The sequence below is a fragment of the Pogoniulus pusillus genome, chromosome 5, assembly GCF_015220805.1.
Source record: "Pogoniulus pusillus isolate bPogPus1 chromosome 5, bPogPus1.pri, whole genome shotgun sequence".
Classification (NCBI taxonomy): Eukaryota; Metazoa; Chordata; class Aves; order Piciformes; family Lybiidae; genus Pogoniulus; species Pogoniulus pusillus.
The window spans coordinates 12938663-12956276 of record NC_087268.1 but is presented as its reverse complement, the minus strand read 5'-3'; the positions used below and the strand labels follow the sequence as shown (position 1 = coordinate 12956276).

The window sequence follows — 17614 nt, the reverse complement described above, 5'->3', positions numbered from 1 at the left end:
ATAAATAATTAGAAGCTAGAAAGCTTGGTGGAGGAGTGAGGCAGGTGGAAGAGACAGCCTTTGTGCATGAGCAAACAGAGGACTAGTTTGGAGTTCAAGGAGCGGACACTTGAGGAAGATCCCTTACTTCATCACCGAAGACCCATTACTTCATCCTTGAAGACCACCAGAGGGACCACCGAGTAAAAAGAGACATGTGTGGAAGAGACACCTCCCATTCTTAGAACTGATAAGCAAAACCCAACCTTTTCTTAGAGTTAGCAATGAATATGTAATAGAATAGGGTATAAAAAGAGAAGACTGAAAACAAAAGGTGTGCGATAGGGTAGAGCAGAGCCTCCCCACACACCCAGGCCTGTACATTGCTTGATTCCTGCAACTCTATTAAAGCCTTAACTTGCATGAACGCAAGTTTATGCCTGTTATTTATGACACCAGGGTGCTGGGAAAGAGGCAAACAATCTCTAACCTGATCCTGGTTCCTCTTGGCATGGAGACTTGCAGAGGTGCAGGCAGGATCTCTTGCAGATGTGCAGAGAGCAACATGTCAGTGGCACTTCTTGCCACGTCGTGAGGCACTTACATGCCTTCTCCTGTGAAACTTGAGACACTTAATTTTCCAGGTAGTTCAAGCCCAAAGTATCCGGGCTAAGCTGGTCTGAAGCACGAGGCAGAGCAGAACACGCTATCCAAATGCAGTGAGGCAGGAAATGCAGCACAGCTGCTTGCAACTTAGGTCAATTTATGTTATTTGCCTAAGTGTAATGGCTTCTTTGGCCACAGAGATTCCCCAATCAGAATGGCATTTGCAAAACTGAATGCATTAGGTGAAACCAGGGCTTGCTTAGCCTTATTTGGGCAAGACACCAAAAAGTACCAAAACACCTGTGAGTACCTGTTAATTACTTTGGGAGGAGACATAAGGGCCCAAGCCTTTGTTTTCCTCCCACTCTTGCTTCCTCCATCAGCAGAAAGGTGGGGCAAGCCAGGACACCTGATAGGCCTATTAGCCTGGCAACTTGTTTCAGTATTTCACTACTCCCATTGTGAAGAACTTCCTCGAAATGTCTAGCCTAAATCTGCCTAGTTTAAAACCATTGCCCACTGACATTATGCTCTTGTAAATATATATACCTCTTAAATTAAAATGTCTGTGGAGTATAATACCTTTGGATGGAAATGTGTATGTGGTGTGTGCACAGGGGAAATTGCCACATCCCACATTTTGCTTTTCAAGTGTGACTACTAGCCATGACTCAGAAACACTTTACAGTATTTCTTCCAATCTTCACCTCTCCTTAGAAGGAGGAAAACACCTCACAGTGTGGTTTTGGCTGTTGGAAGGACTTGGGCTTTTTGTTGACAAGGACAGCTGCCATAGCTTACAGCAGTGCACAGCTTGAGGTGTTTGTTCTTTAGCATTACTTTGTGATTTTTCAAAGTGTTTGAGTAAGAGGTGAGGGGACCTAGGAAGAATAAGTGCCAAACAGTTCTGTGCTATCAACATTGAGCCACTAAAAGTAGCGTAAAGTGTCCAAGGTAATAAATATTTTCCAAGAGGTGTTTTTGCAGAAATTGGGAGCACATGAGATGTTAATTCATCCATCTCAGAAACAACAGGAAAATGCCATTTCTTAACATTTCATTTAATTGGACTCAGTTGAACCAGTTATACCACAAGCTTTCCCAAATTGTCTAAGTGAATGATGATTACTCACAAAGAAAGTTTCACTGAAATGAATGCTTCACTTAAAAAGCCTCTTCAAGAATCTTGAAGCACTCAGTGAACTTTCACAGACATCTTGTGGCCAAGAAGACCAGTGGGATCCTGGGGTGTATTAGGAAGAGTGTGTCCATCAGATCAAGGGAGGTTCTTCTCCCCCTCTACTCTGCCCTGATGAGACCTCATCTTGAATACTGTATTCAGTTTTGGGCTCCCCAGTTTAAGAGGAACAGGGATCTGCTGGAGAGGGTCCAGCCAAGGGCCAGGAGGATGATTAGGGACAGGAGGGCATGGCTTATGAGGAGAGGCTGAGGGACCCTGAGGCTTTTTAGTCTGGAGAAAAGAAGACTTAGAGGGGATTTGGTAAGTGTTTGTAAGTATCTGAAAGTTGGCCAGGAGAGGGAGGACAGGCTCTGCTCGCTGCTCCCTGGGATAGGACAAGGAGCAATGGGTGTAAATTGCAGCACAAGAGGTTCCACCTCAACACAAAGGGAACTTCTTTACTGTAAGGATCACAGAGCACTGGAACAGGCTCCCCAGGGAGGTCATGGAGTCTTCTTCTTTGGAGACTTTCAAGGCCTGTCTGGATGTGTTCCTCTGTGATCTGTGTTAGATAGTATTATCTTGCTCTGGCAGGGGGGTTGGACTCTATCATCTCTTTGGATCCCTTCCAACCCCTAAAATCCTATTATCCTATGATCACTTGGGAAGTGATTTCCATTCTGATTTCACAAAGAAATTACAGATTAACCTGTGTATTTCTACTGTAAAGCAAGAATAAATGCAAACTCTGAGAGCAAAACATATGGCTCCTTCATTACCTACCCCATAAATTTGTCCAAGGATCCTTTTTGGGATAAAATAACTTTTTTTTTTTTTTTTTTTCACTGATCCCAGCCTGAATAGTGTCTCAGCTGCTAGTTTCTGCCTTTAAGGAGCTTACCAGTGGTGATGCCTGTTACTTAAAGGTCCAGAGTGACAGTGGGAGGTTGCCTATTTTGCTCTTTATAGGTTACCTAATATTGTAGATTGCACAGCTGATTAAGCTGATTAACATCTGGGAGGTTTTCAGTTTACTTCCTTTAAAGCATAAAAGTGCATTAACAACAACGTGATTGGGAGACTGACTTCAAACAGATGGCAGAGATCTATGGACTGATTCAGTTTTGCCCATATACTAAAATTGGTCAGATATCAGGCAGCTAATCAGTATGTGGTTGGCTTGGACTTTTCTGGAGGTTACATTGCAGAAGAACAAAATGCTTACAATTAACAAAATATCCAAACTTTATGAAGATTTAGTATGGAATTCATGCCAGGTACTGCTCTGCTCCAGTCATGGAGTGATGCAATACAGAAATGCTTCTGGGTTGCATTTATAAAGTGATATAACAGGCTCAAAATGCAGCAGGAGCATCCTCTGCTCTCCCAGCTTTTTCCTACCCTTTTTGGCAGTGCATACAAATATATTGAAAAGGCTGAAGCAACAATTTCTAGGACACCAAATTCTTAAGGGCACATTCAGTCTCTTTCATATGACTCATGACTTCCACTCTTTGAGAAAGAAGTACTTTTGAAGTGCCAAAAGAACAAGCATTATCATGAGAAAACTCAGAATGTGGAATGTGCTAGAGGGGATTTAAGCTTCAAGGCTTCTCCTGCAAGGGCTGTATTTGGGGAAAAAAAGAGTGAAACATTGAGCAGACATGTGCAAAACAAGTGGGTGCGAAGTCATCTCTGTAGCAGAAACAGATGAAGTCTCTGGCTTTTTTTTATGTGTGGCTAGCACTCTTGTGAGCCCAAATTGCACTTTTCTAAACCTTCTAAATAATGCTGCATTTACATAATACATAGAATCACAGAATGGTTTAGGTTGGAACGGACCTCAAGGATCATCAAGCTCCAACACACTGCCACAAGCAGGGACACCTCCCACTAGAGCAGGTTGCTAAAGACCTCATCCAACCTGGCCTTGAACACCTCCAGGGAGGGAGCAGCCACAACCTCCCTGGGAAACCCATTCCAATGTTTCACCACACTCACTGTAAAGACTTCATCCTAACATCTAGTTTAAATCTCCCCTCTTTACGTGTAAACCCATTACCCCTTGTCCTGTCATTACAAGACCTTGTAAATAGTTCCTCCCCAGCCTTCCTGTAGGTCTCCTTCAAGATACTGGAAGGCCACTATAAAGTCTCCTCGAAGCCTTCTCCAGGCTGAAGAGTCCAACTCTTGCAGTCTGTCCTCATAGCACAGCTGCTCCAGACCTCTGATCATCTTTATGGCCCTCTTCTGGACTCTCACTCTAACAGTTCCATGTCCTTCTTGTGTTGGGGGCTCCAGAACTTCACGCAGTACATAATCATGCATGACCAGGGAAGCTCAGATAGTCTAAGCAAAACAAGCAGTAATCAAGACATCTGCAAAAGAGCTCTGCAGAAGAGGTGAAGCCACTGGAGATGGAAGAACTTGCTGCTTACTGTAAGGACAGATTTCATTCTGATTGTGCATGCTACCAAGAAGCTGCTGAGACACCAAAAAAACCCCAAACGTTGGTTGTGCTTGGGTTTTTTTAATTCCAGACAAATGGTTAAGTGCAAGTTTGTATTGTCTGACTGATAATTACACCAACAAACAAGACAGAGTAATGTTGAAGCAGAGCAAAGTTTTAGGTTCAAGACCCCACTGAGGATAAAGTAAATAGAGCTGCACCTTAAAACAGTACAGCATTGCTTTGCAGTACTTTGGCAAATCCCCTTTTGACAGTTGCACAAAAGTTCTCCCTCCTAAGCAGTAGCTCTGCCCATGGGCAGATGACTTCCGAATCTCAGGCAGGCATGGTTTTGGTTTAGCCTCAGCTGCAGTCTCCCATTGTGATTTCATACAGATTGCCTACTTTTTTTTCTGTTTGTTTAATGATAGATTTCTTTACCTGGTGTGGGCATCTGAGATGAGGCAGTTACACAGGGCTGAGAAGCATCTAGGTGTAGGTGCCTGTGATAGTTTGGGTGTCCCCCACTAAGTAAAATAGCTGATTCGTTAGCTTCATTCTGATTCCCAGAGTTAATTAACAGTCACTCAAAATGAATTTGCCTCATGTTGGAGTGCCAAATAAAAATATGTGATGGTTTGGGTGTTCCCTGCCCCCCCCCACTTTAGAAATACCCAGACTAGACTAATCCGTCTCTGGGAATATAAATGAAGCTATTTATTTACAGCTAGCACAATAGACAAGCAGATATTTACAGTATAGACAGTTATAGACAGAAATAGACAAGGTAAAAGGTAATACAGAAACACAACTCCCCTCCCAGAAACCTGAGTCCCCAGGAGGGGCTCTCAACCACCCCTGCACCTTCCCCCTGCCCCTCTCAACCTTACCCCAGTCCTAAAGAATAGAGGTTCAGCCAAGAGGTTATGAAGCAAAGGTGGGTTAGTCCAAATGGAAGGTGAGGTTCCTTCCTGAGATGCAGCTCTATCAGCAGCCCAAGGTAGAGTGAGCCAAAATGGTGAGAGTCTTATCTAATGTTTTCATTTCTCCTTCCCAAACTCCTCAGCAAGACTTCTGAGGGAAGTGGACGTCACCATTGTTTTCCTTTCACAGTCTATGATCTAGTTCTTCTCACCAAAACATTCTACCCTGCTTCAAACTAGCACAGTGCCCTTCTCATACACCAGTCACCCTCCATCTTGAAGATGGTGAGAAATTCTCCCCTTGTTTCTTCTTTGGAAAGGCTATGCAGCAACCTTACTGGTTGGCTGATGAAACATAACTTTGAAAGTCGTGCTCAGACTGACGGTCAGTTCAGTTTACTAGCACTTGTTTTCCTAAATGATCTGAATTTTTCAGACACTTCATACAGGTCCACCTGCTTGCATCTTACCTAACTGTTGTAGGTTAAGGGAAATGCTGCACTTCGGCCACAACAACCCCATGCAGAGATACAGGCTGGGGTCGGAGTGGCTGGAGAGCAGCCAGACAGAGATGGATCTGGGGGTACTGATTGATACCCACCTGAACATGAGCCAGCAGTGTGCCCAGGTGGCCAAGAGAGCCAGTGGCATCCTGGCCTGCATCAGGAATGGTGTGGTCAGCAGGAGCAGGGAGGTCATTCTGCCCCTGTACTCTGCACTGCTCAGACCACACCTTGAGTACTGTGTCCAGTTCTGGGCCCTCCAGTTTAAAAGGGACGTTGAGATGCTTGAGTGTGTCCAGAGAAGGGCGACAAGGCTGGTGAGAGGCCTTGAGCACAGCCCTATGAGGAGAGGCTGAGGGAGCTGGGATTGTTTAGGCTGGAGAAGAGAAGGCTCAGGGGAAACCTTATTGCTCTCTACAACTACCTGAAGGGTGGTTGTGGCCAGGAGGAGGTTGCTCTCTTCTCTCAAGTGGCCAGCACCAGAACGAGAGGACACAGCCTCAGGCTGCGCCAGGGGAGATTTAGGCTGGAGGTGAGGAGAAAGTTCTTCACTGAGAGAGTCATTGGACACTGGAATGGGCTGCCCGGGGAGGTGGTGGAGTCGCCGTCCCTGGAGCTGTTCAAGGCAAGGTTGGACGTGGCACTTGGTGCCATGGTCTAGCCTTGAGCTCTGTGGTAAAGGGTTGGACTTGATGATCTGTGAGGTCTCTTCCAGCCCTGATGATACTGTGATACTGTGAAATTAAGAATTAATTAGTATGACTATAGAGACAAGTCCTCCAGAGACTAGAAAGTCTTGGGGGAGGACACAGGGCATTGTAATTGTGATTCTGCTCTTCTTTCCTGTATCTCCATACATAAGGGTGGGGGTGTCACAGCTGTATTGGAAATTAATAATAGGTTATGAATTATGAATATTAATGTCTGAATGAATATTTATTTTATTATTAATATTAAACAATCCCTGAGATTCTTTGTATTTTTGGTTGACAGGAGGTAGTTGCACAGCATGATGGTTTGGGTGTTACCTGCCCCTCCATGCTTAAGAAAAATCACCCAGACTAGACTCAGTGGCTGGAAATTAAGGAATGAAGCTTTTATATTTACAGCTTAGCACAATATACAACCAGGTATTTACAATCTATGCAGCTGTGTACAGAAATACACAAGTTGAAAAGGTAATGCAGAAACACAACACCCCTCCCAGAAACCAAAGTCCTCAGGAGGGGCTCCCAACCACCCTTCCACCTCCTTTCCATCCCAGACTTTGCCTTACGTGCAAGGTGAGTTTAGAGCATCAATCAGGGGGGTTAGGAAGCAGATGGATTAGTTCCACAGACAGCAGCTTAGAGAGAGGAGGGAGGCAGCCAAAGCCAGAGAGCAACTTTGTTATCTGCGTTTGTGTTCTTGTTTTTATACATCTCAGCAAGCCTATGAGTGAGGCAGACATCACCACTGTTTCCTTTTCACAGCCTCTAACCTAATTCTTCTCACCAAAACATCCCAGCTAGGCTCAAACTAGCATACGCAGAATTAAACAGTTTAAACAGTCAGAACCTGGAAAAAAGGAACACGAGAACAGGAAAAATTCTAACTATGCTCACAGAATCTTGCCATTCACTCCAGCATATGGACTCAACAACGCTTTTGGTCCCTGAGTAAGTCTCCTGTACCAAAGACACTTTCAAACTCATGATAATGATCCCACAATGAAATAGAAACTATTCCAGGCAGAGGGAAAGAGAGAGGAGATGCTGCTGAGCTGCTAGTGCTAGCTGCATGCATGTGGCTGCCTTGATTCCCACTTAATAAGCCACGAACAGCAGAAAGGCTGAATGCACAAGGGATTGGTTTCTACATCACCCTCCTTTAAATACTTCATTTTGAAAGTAAAACTGGCCAACAGGCACTAGCACCACTGTTCTGGGCAATGAATTCAAAGCTTCCTGCCTCCTTTGACCATGCAGGCATGCTGAATCATAGAATTATAGAATCAACCAGCTTGGAAGAGACCTCCAAGATCATCCACTCCAACCTATCCCCCAGCCCTAGCTAATCAACTAGACCATGGCACTAAGTGCCTCAGACAGGCTTTTCTTGTACACCTCCAGGAATGGTGCCTCTACCACCTCCCCGGGCAGCCCATGCCAATGCCAATCACTCTCTCTGTGAAGAACTCCCTCCTAACATCCAGCCTATACTTCCCCCAGCACAACTTGAGAAAGTGTCCCCTTGTTCTGTTGCTGGTTGCCTGGCAGAAGAGGTCACCCCCGACCTGGCTACACTGAAGGGCAGCACAAGACACCTGACACGTGGTGCTAAGCCTCTAGCCCTTAGGGCTTTGCTCATCTGACTCTACTTCCCGGACTGGCAACGGGAGGAGGAGAGCAAGGGCTAAAGTGGCCTGGCAGGATTTATGCCTTACCAGGACAACAGCCAATTCACTCTCTCCCTTCTCTCTGCTCCCAGCACATGTGGCTGTTACCTCTCTGGTATGTGGGGGAGGTTTTGGCTTGGTGGGCCCAGGTGGAGAACTGGCCCTAATTTGTGTATATATTCCCTTTTCCTGAATACCTTTTGTATTTCTGTGTATTTGTAACCACATTCATATTTCACCTCCAATGCTGTATGAGTGGCTTTTATTTTATTCCTCTGGGGGTAAAATACCTTCCTGTCCTTTCACCCTGGTGTGCTAGTTTGAGGCTAATTGATGTATTCTAATGAGAGGAATTAGATCATTGATTGTAAAAGAATAATAACGATAAAGTCTGTATCATTCACTGGCTTGCTGAATACCTTTTGTATTTCTGTGTCTGTATTTGTAACCACATTCATATTTCACCTCCAATGCTGTACAAGTGTTTTCTGTTTTATTCCTCTGGGGGTAAAATAATTTCCTGTCCTTTCACCCTGGTGTGCTAGTTTGAGGCTAATTGATGTATTCTAATGAGAGGAATTAGATCATTGATTGTAAAAGAATAATAACGATAAAGTCTGTGTCATTCACCGGCTTGCTGAATACCTTTTGTATTTCTGTGTCTGTATTTGTAACCACATTCATATTTCACCTCCAATGCTGTACAAGTGTTTTCTGTTTTATGCCTCTGGGGGTAAAATACTTTCCTGTCCTTTCACCCTGGTGTGCTAGTTTGAGGCTAATTGAGGTATTCTAATGAGAGGAATTAGATCATTGGTTGTAAAAGAACAATGATAAAGTGTGTATCATTCACTGGCTTGCTGAAAGGGATGAAAAGCCAAAGTGTAAACGATTTGTCCTTCTTCACTTCTGAGCATCGGATCTATTCACTGCTCTCTCATCTCTTCCACTAACCCCGGCTAACATTTACAGATAACAACTGAGCTTTGCTGATTGTTTTTTGTTTGTTTGGTTGGGTTTTTTCTGTCTGGAAAAGAGAGAGGGTGGCTTTGAGCCCCTTTTGAGCAGTATCTTTCTCCAGGAGAGATGTTTGGATTTCTGTGTTATTTCTAAGTTGTATATAATTCTAAATACATGTAAATATATTATGTATATATGCTTGGAAATTTAGCTTTGCTGTAAGCATAGCTTCATCTTCCCTCCAAACCATCTGAGCTGTTCTGGTAAATTGTGGGGGGTGGGGGGAAGTTACTTAACCTGTTACCTTCTAATTGGAAGTTCCTTAACTCATTACACCTGGGAAGCTTGTGGCTCAGACCTGGGACTCTAACCAAGGAGTACATCAGTAGGACGTAAATTTCATGGTCGCTTCTGATATGAGGTTATAGTTCCCATGTTGTGGCTAACCTGAAAGATGCTCAAGTAGTAAGCCCCCCTGCCCCCTTCCAACCCAAAAACCTGAGCTTACTTAAAAGTGTTTGAATGGCCAAGGATTGGTTAGCATTGCCTGCAACTTTTTCTTTAGAATCACGGCTACGTTCTCAGCACTGAGATGCTGAAGTGGATGTGATTGTCTAACAGTCAATATAAACAGGAAACTTGAGGAAGTGTAAGAACCAATGTTGTTGTTTTTATTAGAGGGACAATGGCCAAGCCATTCAGGAGGAATTAATTTTCAGGATTTGGCTACAGAAGAACTCTACAATTGCAATCGCTTCCCCATGCCCAGCCGCGGGGTATTTTTCAGGGGAGACTTCAGCAGATGCCTTCCATCCTTTGGTCTTTGAAGCTGGGTTCCCTCTAGTGGCATTAAGAGGAGCATCGATTCTGTCTTATTGACTGATCTTGGTCCGTAGTAGGGAGCAGGAGGAAAAAGGACACTGCAGGGTCTTACCAACTCACATCAGGAAACGCTGACTTGTCTTCATATGGCTAGTAGCCTCGGACTTTTGTGTTCCACAGGTTCTTTATTTTTTCCACCAGCTGTTCAGCCAGTATGCTGAGTTTAGTTGTTTCTCTGATGAGAAAGGTCCTGCAGGAGATGACAGTGCACGTGGTAAGATACACAAATACTTGAGAGTAATCTCCATCTGCCTGTCACTGAGAGCTCAAAGCTCCTCAGTAGTCCTGGAGGGGCTTTCCTCAGAAGATGGGAATAAGCAGTATGTGTTTGCCATGAGTAACATAAAACTGTATCTCTGAAGTCATCATGGTTTTTCCTTTTGTAAGGAAACTCATGTCCCTTCTTCAAGGAACATGTATTCAAAGCTAGAGCCAATGCTTATGCTTTGTGTCAATGACAGCAGTGTTTCTTGGCACTTTGAGTATGCAAGCCCTCATGAAAACAGCAGTGCAGCACCCTTCCAGGGGACCGATCCCCCACCACCCAGTGCTCCCCCTTCCTCACTACCCGTAGGTAAAAAGCAATACCTGCTATCCCCATGAGCGTTGTTGTGTTCATTGTGAACTCCTGCCAAGAGTTTGCCCTTTCATGTGAGACTATATCATCCCACTCTACCTTCCAGCATCCTGTTCCCTTTGTAGTCACATTAGGCTTTTGCTGCAGATGCATTTCCCACTGGATCTCAGCATGCAAACATTTGATTTATCTGTTCTATCTCTCACTCCTCTCACCCTTTTTACCCATGGCTATTGCAGTGTTATCACAGAAGATCTTGCATACCTGGTCACAACAACTGGTTGAGCCTGGGCAGCATCTGCCAAGAACTGGGCAGCTTTAGGAGATATCTTGTTCACTGCTTCATAGATGTAAGCTGCAATTGCATCGGGGATGACCAGCCAGTCACGACGGTCTTTCTCAAAGATGGACTTTGACTGCACTTCTGAGAAAGAGGAGGAAGAACTTCATAAAGCTTCTGCAGTCACATGTGCCTCTCATATCTTCTCCCAGGCATGGTGGGAAGAGACTTGAAATCCTAAGAGTCAAAGTCTCCTCCAGAATTCATTCTAACAGAACCCAGCAGCACCTCATCACTTATATGTGGCCATCAAAGTCACAGGCCTTACAAAGCAGAGAGGATTTGCACCAGGTACAGACAATTTTCATGTCAAGCCTTTGCCAACTTGTTTCACACTGACAAGCACTATATATCTGTGGTCTTGAACTGTGTTACTGGGCTCCAGTAGTGCCTCATGCAAGGGTTAGACTTCTCTGAGACAAGTGAGAACCGATAGAGCTGAGCGTTGTCTCAGGCAGAGAGAAAAGCTTTTCAGACTTACCAGGGAGAGTGGTGCCGAGGAGCAGAATCAGAGCTAACACCAATGCCCTGGATTGCAGCATGGTTTGCAGTGCTAGTTCTGTTCACTACACCAAGAGACCTGCTGAAATCAGCACAGAATGTTTTTTTTGTTTTCAGAGAAATAAAACATGTCAGTTAAACACCAAACAAAACCTAACCAATAAGTGAAAAACAGAAAAGACCCCAGTACATTTCCTCTGAAGAACTGAGGAAAGAATAGCATAAAAATGTGTCCTTTTATCTGTATAATCATAAATATCCACACTGAGTGATAGTGCATCATCTCATCATCTTTGTGACTTGGTGTTCTAACAGTTTTATATTACTCTAGTTGAGGAAAGACCCAACTGCCCAACTAAATTATGTCTTTTCCACACTAAGACTGATGAACCAGGTAGAACAAATTCTCAAGGGAGTAAGTGCAAACTTTGCTTTCATCAAACCTCCTTTATTTTGTCTATTCAAGAGGGGGAACTCTTGAAAAAATGGTACTTGATACATGGAAAAGATAACATGGCATCTAAAGAAGCTTTTCATGCATGCAGCACTCAGAAGGGTGTTTAGAAGTTAAAATGTATTTATGCTCTGAATTAGAGGGCTGCATCACTCAGGATTATGAAGAAAACCTTGCAGTATCAGGAATTGCAATGGCAGAAAAGGCTGCAAATCTACTACATGTGAATGCTTTGCTAAACCCTATGACAGGTAGCTATAAGTCAGTGCTCCTTTGTACCCCACAGTAAGGAAATTTCCATCTGTTTGTGTTTCCTTCTCTCCACAGATTACCTCCAAAAGATATCACGCCATTCACTAGACATTTGCTGACCACCAGCAGCAGCAGCTTCATTACCACTCTCCCTTGATTTTTAATCCAAGAGACAGTTCCCTCCTCAGCAGACAAAAGGTCTAAATTTGCTTCCCGAGACTGGAAAGAGGTGGTCTTGCCTGCTTTAGAGCCTATTGGTCCTGTGGTGAAGGCAGGTGGGGAGAGGTTATGTACTTTCCAACACTGAAACTTTGCAATCGCTATCATGGGCTTGACCTTTCTCTGAGTGTCTTGTGGAGAGTTCCCCCCTCGATTTTGATCCAGGTCACCTCAGGCACTCTCACCCTCCTCCATTTCAGCAGTATTCCTGGATATGGCTCTACAATTCACACTTTGGCTTGCAACAATAAATGGAGCAAAAATGGAAGACCACCTCTGCTCACTTCTCTGTGTCCTAGATATACCAAAGTTCATACCACCCAGAAGAGAGAGGTTAGCTCTTACCTGTCCTGCTTTCTTTCTCAGGCTGAAGATGAGGTAGATGCTCGTCTGAGACACCAGCATTTATACAGAGCTAATATAGTGATAGCACATGGTCAAAGGTCCTGGTTTGTTTCCCCATGTGGTCTTTTGCAAGCATATCCATCTCAATGTGACAGGAAAGAAGATGTGGAGGACTCTGGACCTGTTATTGAGATTTGGTAATGGAAGGTCACTCTGACCTGAGCCTAAGAGACATGGAAGTCAGCTTCTGGGTCACTGAGTCCTCATTCTGCAGGTAACCATGTCATAGAGGCCACTTTCATAAGCTGACCAATTTCTACAGTAACAGTAGCCTAAGCTGGGCTGAAGTTTGCCCCTACTGTTGCTGTGGGGAGGCCTCTGCCATAACCTCATGGCTCCAACGGCTGGAAATCACTTGCGGCTGTTATGCCTATTGGTATTTTACCTTCTGTTTCCAACAAATGCTTAACTAAGTAGTATGTGGGAGTAAGTATGCACCCTTCTCACATTTCTTCTTTCCCCGTGCAACAGGCTGACAAGAGTGGCCCACACGAGCCAGCTGTCAAAACTTACCCAGGGGAACCATCCAGCTCAGAGGACCAAGTCCAAGAAAGACACAAACCCATTAAGTATGGGGACAGAAGGGTCACAAAAACCCCCACCAAACCAACCAAAAAACGGAGGGCTGGAACACCTCTCCTGTGAAGAAAGGCTGAAGAAATTTGGGCTGTTCAGCTTGGAAAGCAGAAGGCTCCAGGGGGACCTTATTGCAGCCTTTCAATACTTAAAAGAGGCTTTGAAAAAGAGACAAAGATATTTTTTTAACTAAATTCTGTAGTGACAGGACAAGGAGACAAGGAGAGAGATTGCTTACAAAGGCCTGTACTGTCAGGACAAGGGGCTATGGCTTCAAACTAGAGTAGATTTAGCTTGGATGTTAGGAGGAGGTTCCTTACCATGAGGATAGTGGAACACTGAAATAGGTTGCCCAGGGAGGTGGTTGGGGCCCTATCTCTGGAGATAGTCAACATGAGGCTCAACAGGGCTCTGGGCAGCATGATCTAGTTGAGGATGCCCTTGCTGATTGCAGAGGGGGTTGGGCTACATGACCTTCAGAGGTCCCTTCTAACCCAGACCATTCTATGACTCAATGAAATGGATGTAAACTGAAAGAGCGTAGGTTTAAATTGGATATGAAGAATTATTTATGATGAGGGTAAGAAGACATTAGGTTACACAGAGAAGCTGTGAACACTGTGTCACTGGGAATGTTCAAGGTCAGGTTGAATGGAGTTTCGAACAACCTGATCTAGTGAAGGATGTCCTTACCCAAGGAAGGGCAGGGTAGATAAGATGGTCTTTAAAGGTCCCTTCCAACCCAAACCATTCTGTGGTAACTTTAACCCAGGCTCCCTGAGGACCTGGTCCCTGTCAGGATGTGGCTGCATTGCTGCTTAAGGGTGTTTTCTCCAGTATCTTAAGTTCCAGGCCAACCGTCTCTGTTTGACACATGCAACCACTGAGCAATACAGAGTAGAGACAGAAAGGCTCCAATACTGAGCTACAAAGGGTATTACCCAAAGGGAATGGAGAGAACGTGAGATATAAACTAAACCTGCTGTGTGAGAGCTCCATTCTTATGTCAGCCACTTATTAGGTGACTGTCAACATGTGGAAAGCGTAAAAAGCTTAAACCAGTATCTTCATTTATCACCCAAACTATGTTTCTAAAATACTTTTGTTCTCATGAAGCTCAAAGTGCTTTAAAACCAAATAGAAAGTGTTGTTGTGTTACAGATATGGCAGCCAAGTCAGCAATTGCTACAGTGGATCACATCATTAGAGTAGGCTGACAATAGTTTCCTACACATTTTTCCTACTCACTCTTGGTGAGTGCTTATTCAAATTATCTTATTTCTTAGGAAAAAAAAAAACAAACACAAAAAATACTCCAAAACCAGTAAGAATAACAAAAATTCCCCATGCAAGCAATCTATGTCACATTTTTGTCCAAAAAAATTACATCAGAAAATTCCTAGCGTACAACATGGTTCATTTCAGAGTGGTGAGACACTGGAACAAGTTGCCCAGTGAAGTTGTGCATGCCCCCTCCTTGGAAGTGTTCAAGGCCAGACTGGACAGGTCTTTTAGCAACCTGATCTAGTAGAAGCTGTCCCTGCCCATGGCAGGACAACTGGAACCAGATGATCTTTAAGGTCACTTTCAACCCAGACTGTTCTCTGACATGGTAAGAAAGAACAGCGAATTTTCAGGTCTGCTTCTGGTGCAAACACTAAAAAGCAATTCATGATCAGGGAAGAACATACAAGAGCAACTGGTACACAACAGCAATTTTACTTATATTTTAATTATACATGTGACAGTATTTGAAGAGAATCTACACATTTACTATCTGCTTTTACAGCTGGAATAATATTCAGGAGACAAAGCATACTATAGGCATGAAAGTTAACAGAAATAGCAATGAGCAGTCATTACTTGTGGGGGTTAATTTAATATAACCTCAAGTGTCATTTGTCTCCTGTGTCAGGTCAACAAATGGAAGGCTCTAACTACAAGAATTGAGTATTTTCAACTGATGTACTGCTGGAGGTAGTAATACACAGGGGACTTAGCTGCCCTATGCAGTAATAGGGTAATGCTGAAGAGCTTTGCACTGTGGTTGTTAACCACAAAAGGTAACTTCTCCCCTACCACACTCCTGAAGTCAGCCTAACTTTAGCAAGTGCTATCATGAATACAATCCCAGAGATAGCAACTGGTTATTTCAGCACTTTCTACTGCCAAAGAGGCACTTGCCAAGACCAGATCAATGATTGCACCCTCATACCTGGAATAGCATTTTGGAATTGCAGGGCACTCTGCAAATAAGAAAGCCAGATATTGCAAATCCTTTCTTAATCAAAGAAAAATTACATTATTTTTTATCTTTCTCTGGTTTGAGGTTGAAAGCAGCTGACAGGAGCAGCATGGACATTCTTATCTGCCCCATGTGGCATGGTCACTTACTCATTACATTATGATTTTAAATCAGAGTAACTCCAGTGGCTATCAAGGCACTTCACCTGAAACAGAAAATTCATTCATGGGGGTAAGGTATATTCCTTCAACTGCACAACAGGAAGAATGAAAGTCGAGAATGGCAATAACTGCCATATGTGAAATATATTCAGGTTTTTCTCATCAAAAATGGGCTGACAAACGACCATCAGCTCTTTGGAATGGCTGAAAAATTAAGCATTAATAAATTGCAACGTAGAAGGAATGAGGCTAGGCTACTTCCTACTGTTAGTTCTTTCAGTGTGCAGTATTTGAGCTGCTGAATTCTCTCTCCCTTTTTAAAAGTAAAAACCCCTGTAATCTTACAGAGAAAAAAGTCCACATTGTATTGTGCAGTGCTGTCACAGTGGCTTTCATTTATTTCTGCTTTTAATTTGCTATAAGCATTCAAAGCAGAGCCTATTTCCTTCCCACTTTTCTGTCTGATTGCAGTTGTAAAGCATGCATATATAGATTTCCTTTGTCGTTATTTCACAGCCCACCAACTTGTGTTTTGTGAACCACAGTGGTGTGTGGACCAGTAAACCTGGCACCATTTCTGGTTCCAAGCCACATAACCTAATCTACTTCTGTCATAATTTAAGAAGTTACAGAATGAAGACTGAGATGCAATCAATTTTCCCTGAAGAGTTTTCTTTTCTACAAATATGAGCAAGAGTGACCAAAGAGGAGCTCAACTATGATAACTGACTACACACAGCACAAATTGTGTTAACACCACCTACAATTAGTCACCTTAGCTCACTTATGAGGAGTAGAGAAACAAATAATGATGGGGGGCTCCTTCCTGGCATTTGGATAAAAAAAGCATAACCTCTGCAGTTAGTGTGCTCACACTACAGCAGCAAACTTCAACCGCTGCTACTGTTAGGGAGCCACCTGGATTTTCTTGCTGTGTGAGGGGGTTCTTGATCTTGGAAAAACTTGCTGGGCACGTTGGCTTATGCACTTGAATATGAAGGAAAGTGAACTCTTTCCCATGCTATCATCTTGGGGTCTCACCTGATGTCTCAAGAGTCTCCCCTCTTGATGGAGAAGATTGAGAGAACAGGAGGAAGTTGTCCTGCATGATGTATGGACCATTTGAAACATAAGGAGATAATCAAATTCCTTCCAAGGGTAGAATCTGCAGCACACTCAGCATCTAATAAGAGTTGCCAGAAGGCAATGATGAAGTCAAAAGAGGATGCTGAGTTTGGAAGAAGGAGACCCATATTATTTTTCTGCCATTGCAGTCATCATATACTCCTCTGAACTGATACAAATACTAGCCCATCTAGAAGAGGGGGTGCATAGAAGTCCTCGCTATGTCATTAAGCAAGGATAAACATGATTCATAGCCAATGGCTAAGGATCAGATTCTAGAGTGACACTGGCTTTACAAGTTCTGTGAACACAGTTCCCTGTGTTTCAAATGTAACTCATGGGTCAGTTCACATTGCTCTATTTGGATCTAATGCACACAAAGACTACACTTAATAGAGCCTTCTGTTCATGAATTCAAACTTCAGAGTTAGCCTTTTAGCTCTTTTTTGGGGCTAGCCATAAGCTGCTGGTGAACAGCTGCTCTGTCTTCAAAAGGTAGGCCTCTGGTTCTGAAACAAAGTCGACCAGAAAAAGCTAATGGGTCCTCTTGCTTCATATTCATACATAGGAATTAGAAATAAGCAGTCAGTCAAGACACTGTAGGAAAATGAGCACTTGCTGTAGTAGTCTTTGATTGACCAGCAACTGCATTGGACATCCATCTAGGGGCATTTGCTCCAAATGTGATGTTTCCCATCACTGTCCAAATCAGTGAAAAAAAAAGTGTGCAAAGTGAAAACCTCTCCAAGTCAGACTTCCAAGGGAAAGTATAAGCACATCAGGAACTGGGATGTCAAAAAATTGTAGTAAGTGTCCCAGGTGGCACTGTCTGGGAAGTAAGTTAGGGTTACAAAATAATTCACAAGACGCTCCAGAGGCTCCTTGCCAACAGCTGAGTCT

The 17614-nt window shown here is 43.6% G+C and overlaps 1 protein-coding gene across 1 annotated transcript; it reads right to left on the bottom strand.

Moving 5' to 3' along the window:
* Positions 1-9636: 9636 nt before the first annotated feature.
* Positions 9637-11331, bottom strand: LOC135175656 (apovitellenin-1-like). Its single transcript, XM_064143992.1, has 3 exons — positions 11258-11331; positions 10701-10860; positions 9637-10049 (listed from the first exon to the last, which is right to left on the bottom strand). The coding sequence occupies exons 1-3, from the start codon at positions 11316-11318 to the stop codon at positions 9950-9952; spliced, it is 321 nt and encodes a 106-aa protein (XP_064000062.1). The 5' UTR covers positions 11319-11331; the 3' UTR covers positions 9637-9949.
* Between the last annotated feature and the right edge of the window lie 6283 nt (positions 11332-17614).

Bases quoted from the DNA above. Each gene is read 5' to 3' on its own strand.
- LOC135175656 (XM_064143992.1), bottom strand. From the start codon at position 11,318: ATGCTGCAATCCAGGGCATTGGTGTTAGCTCTGATTCTGCTCCTCGGC. The intron at 10,861-11,257 runs GTAAGTCTGAAA...CCTCTTTCTCAG, and splicing joins CCTCGGCACCACTCTCCCTG to AAGTGCAGTCAAAGTCCATC. The intron at 10,050-10,700 runs GTATGCAAGATC...CATCTCCTGCAG, and splicing joins CAACCAGTTGTTGTGACCAG to GACCTTTCTCATCAGAGAAA.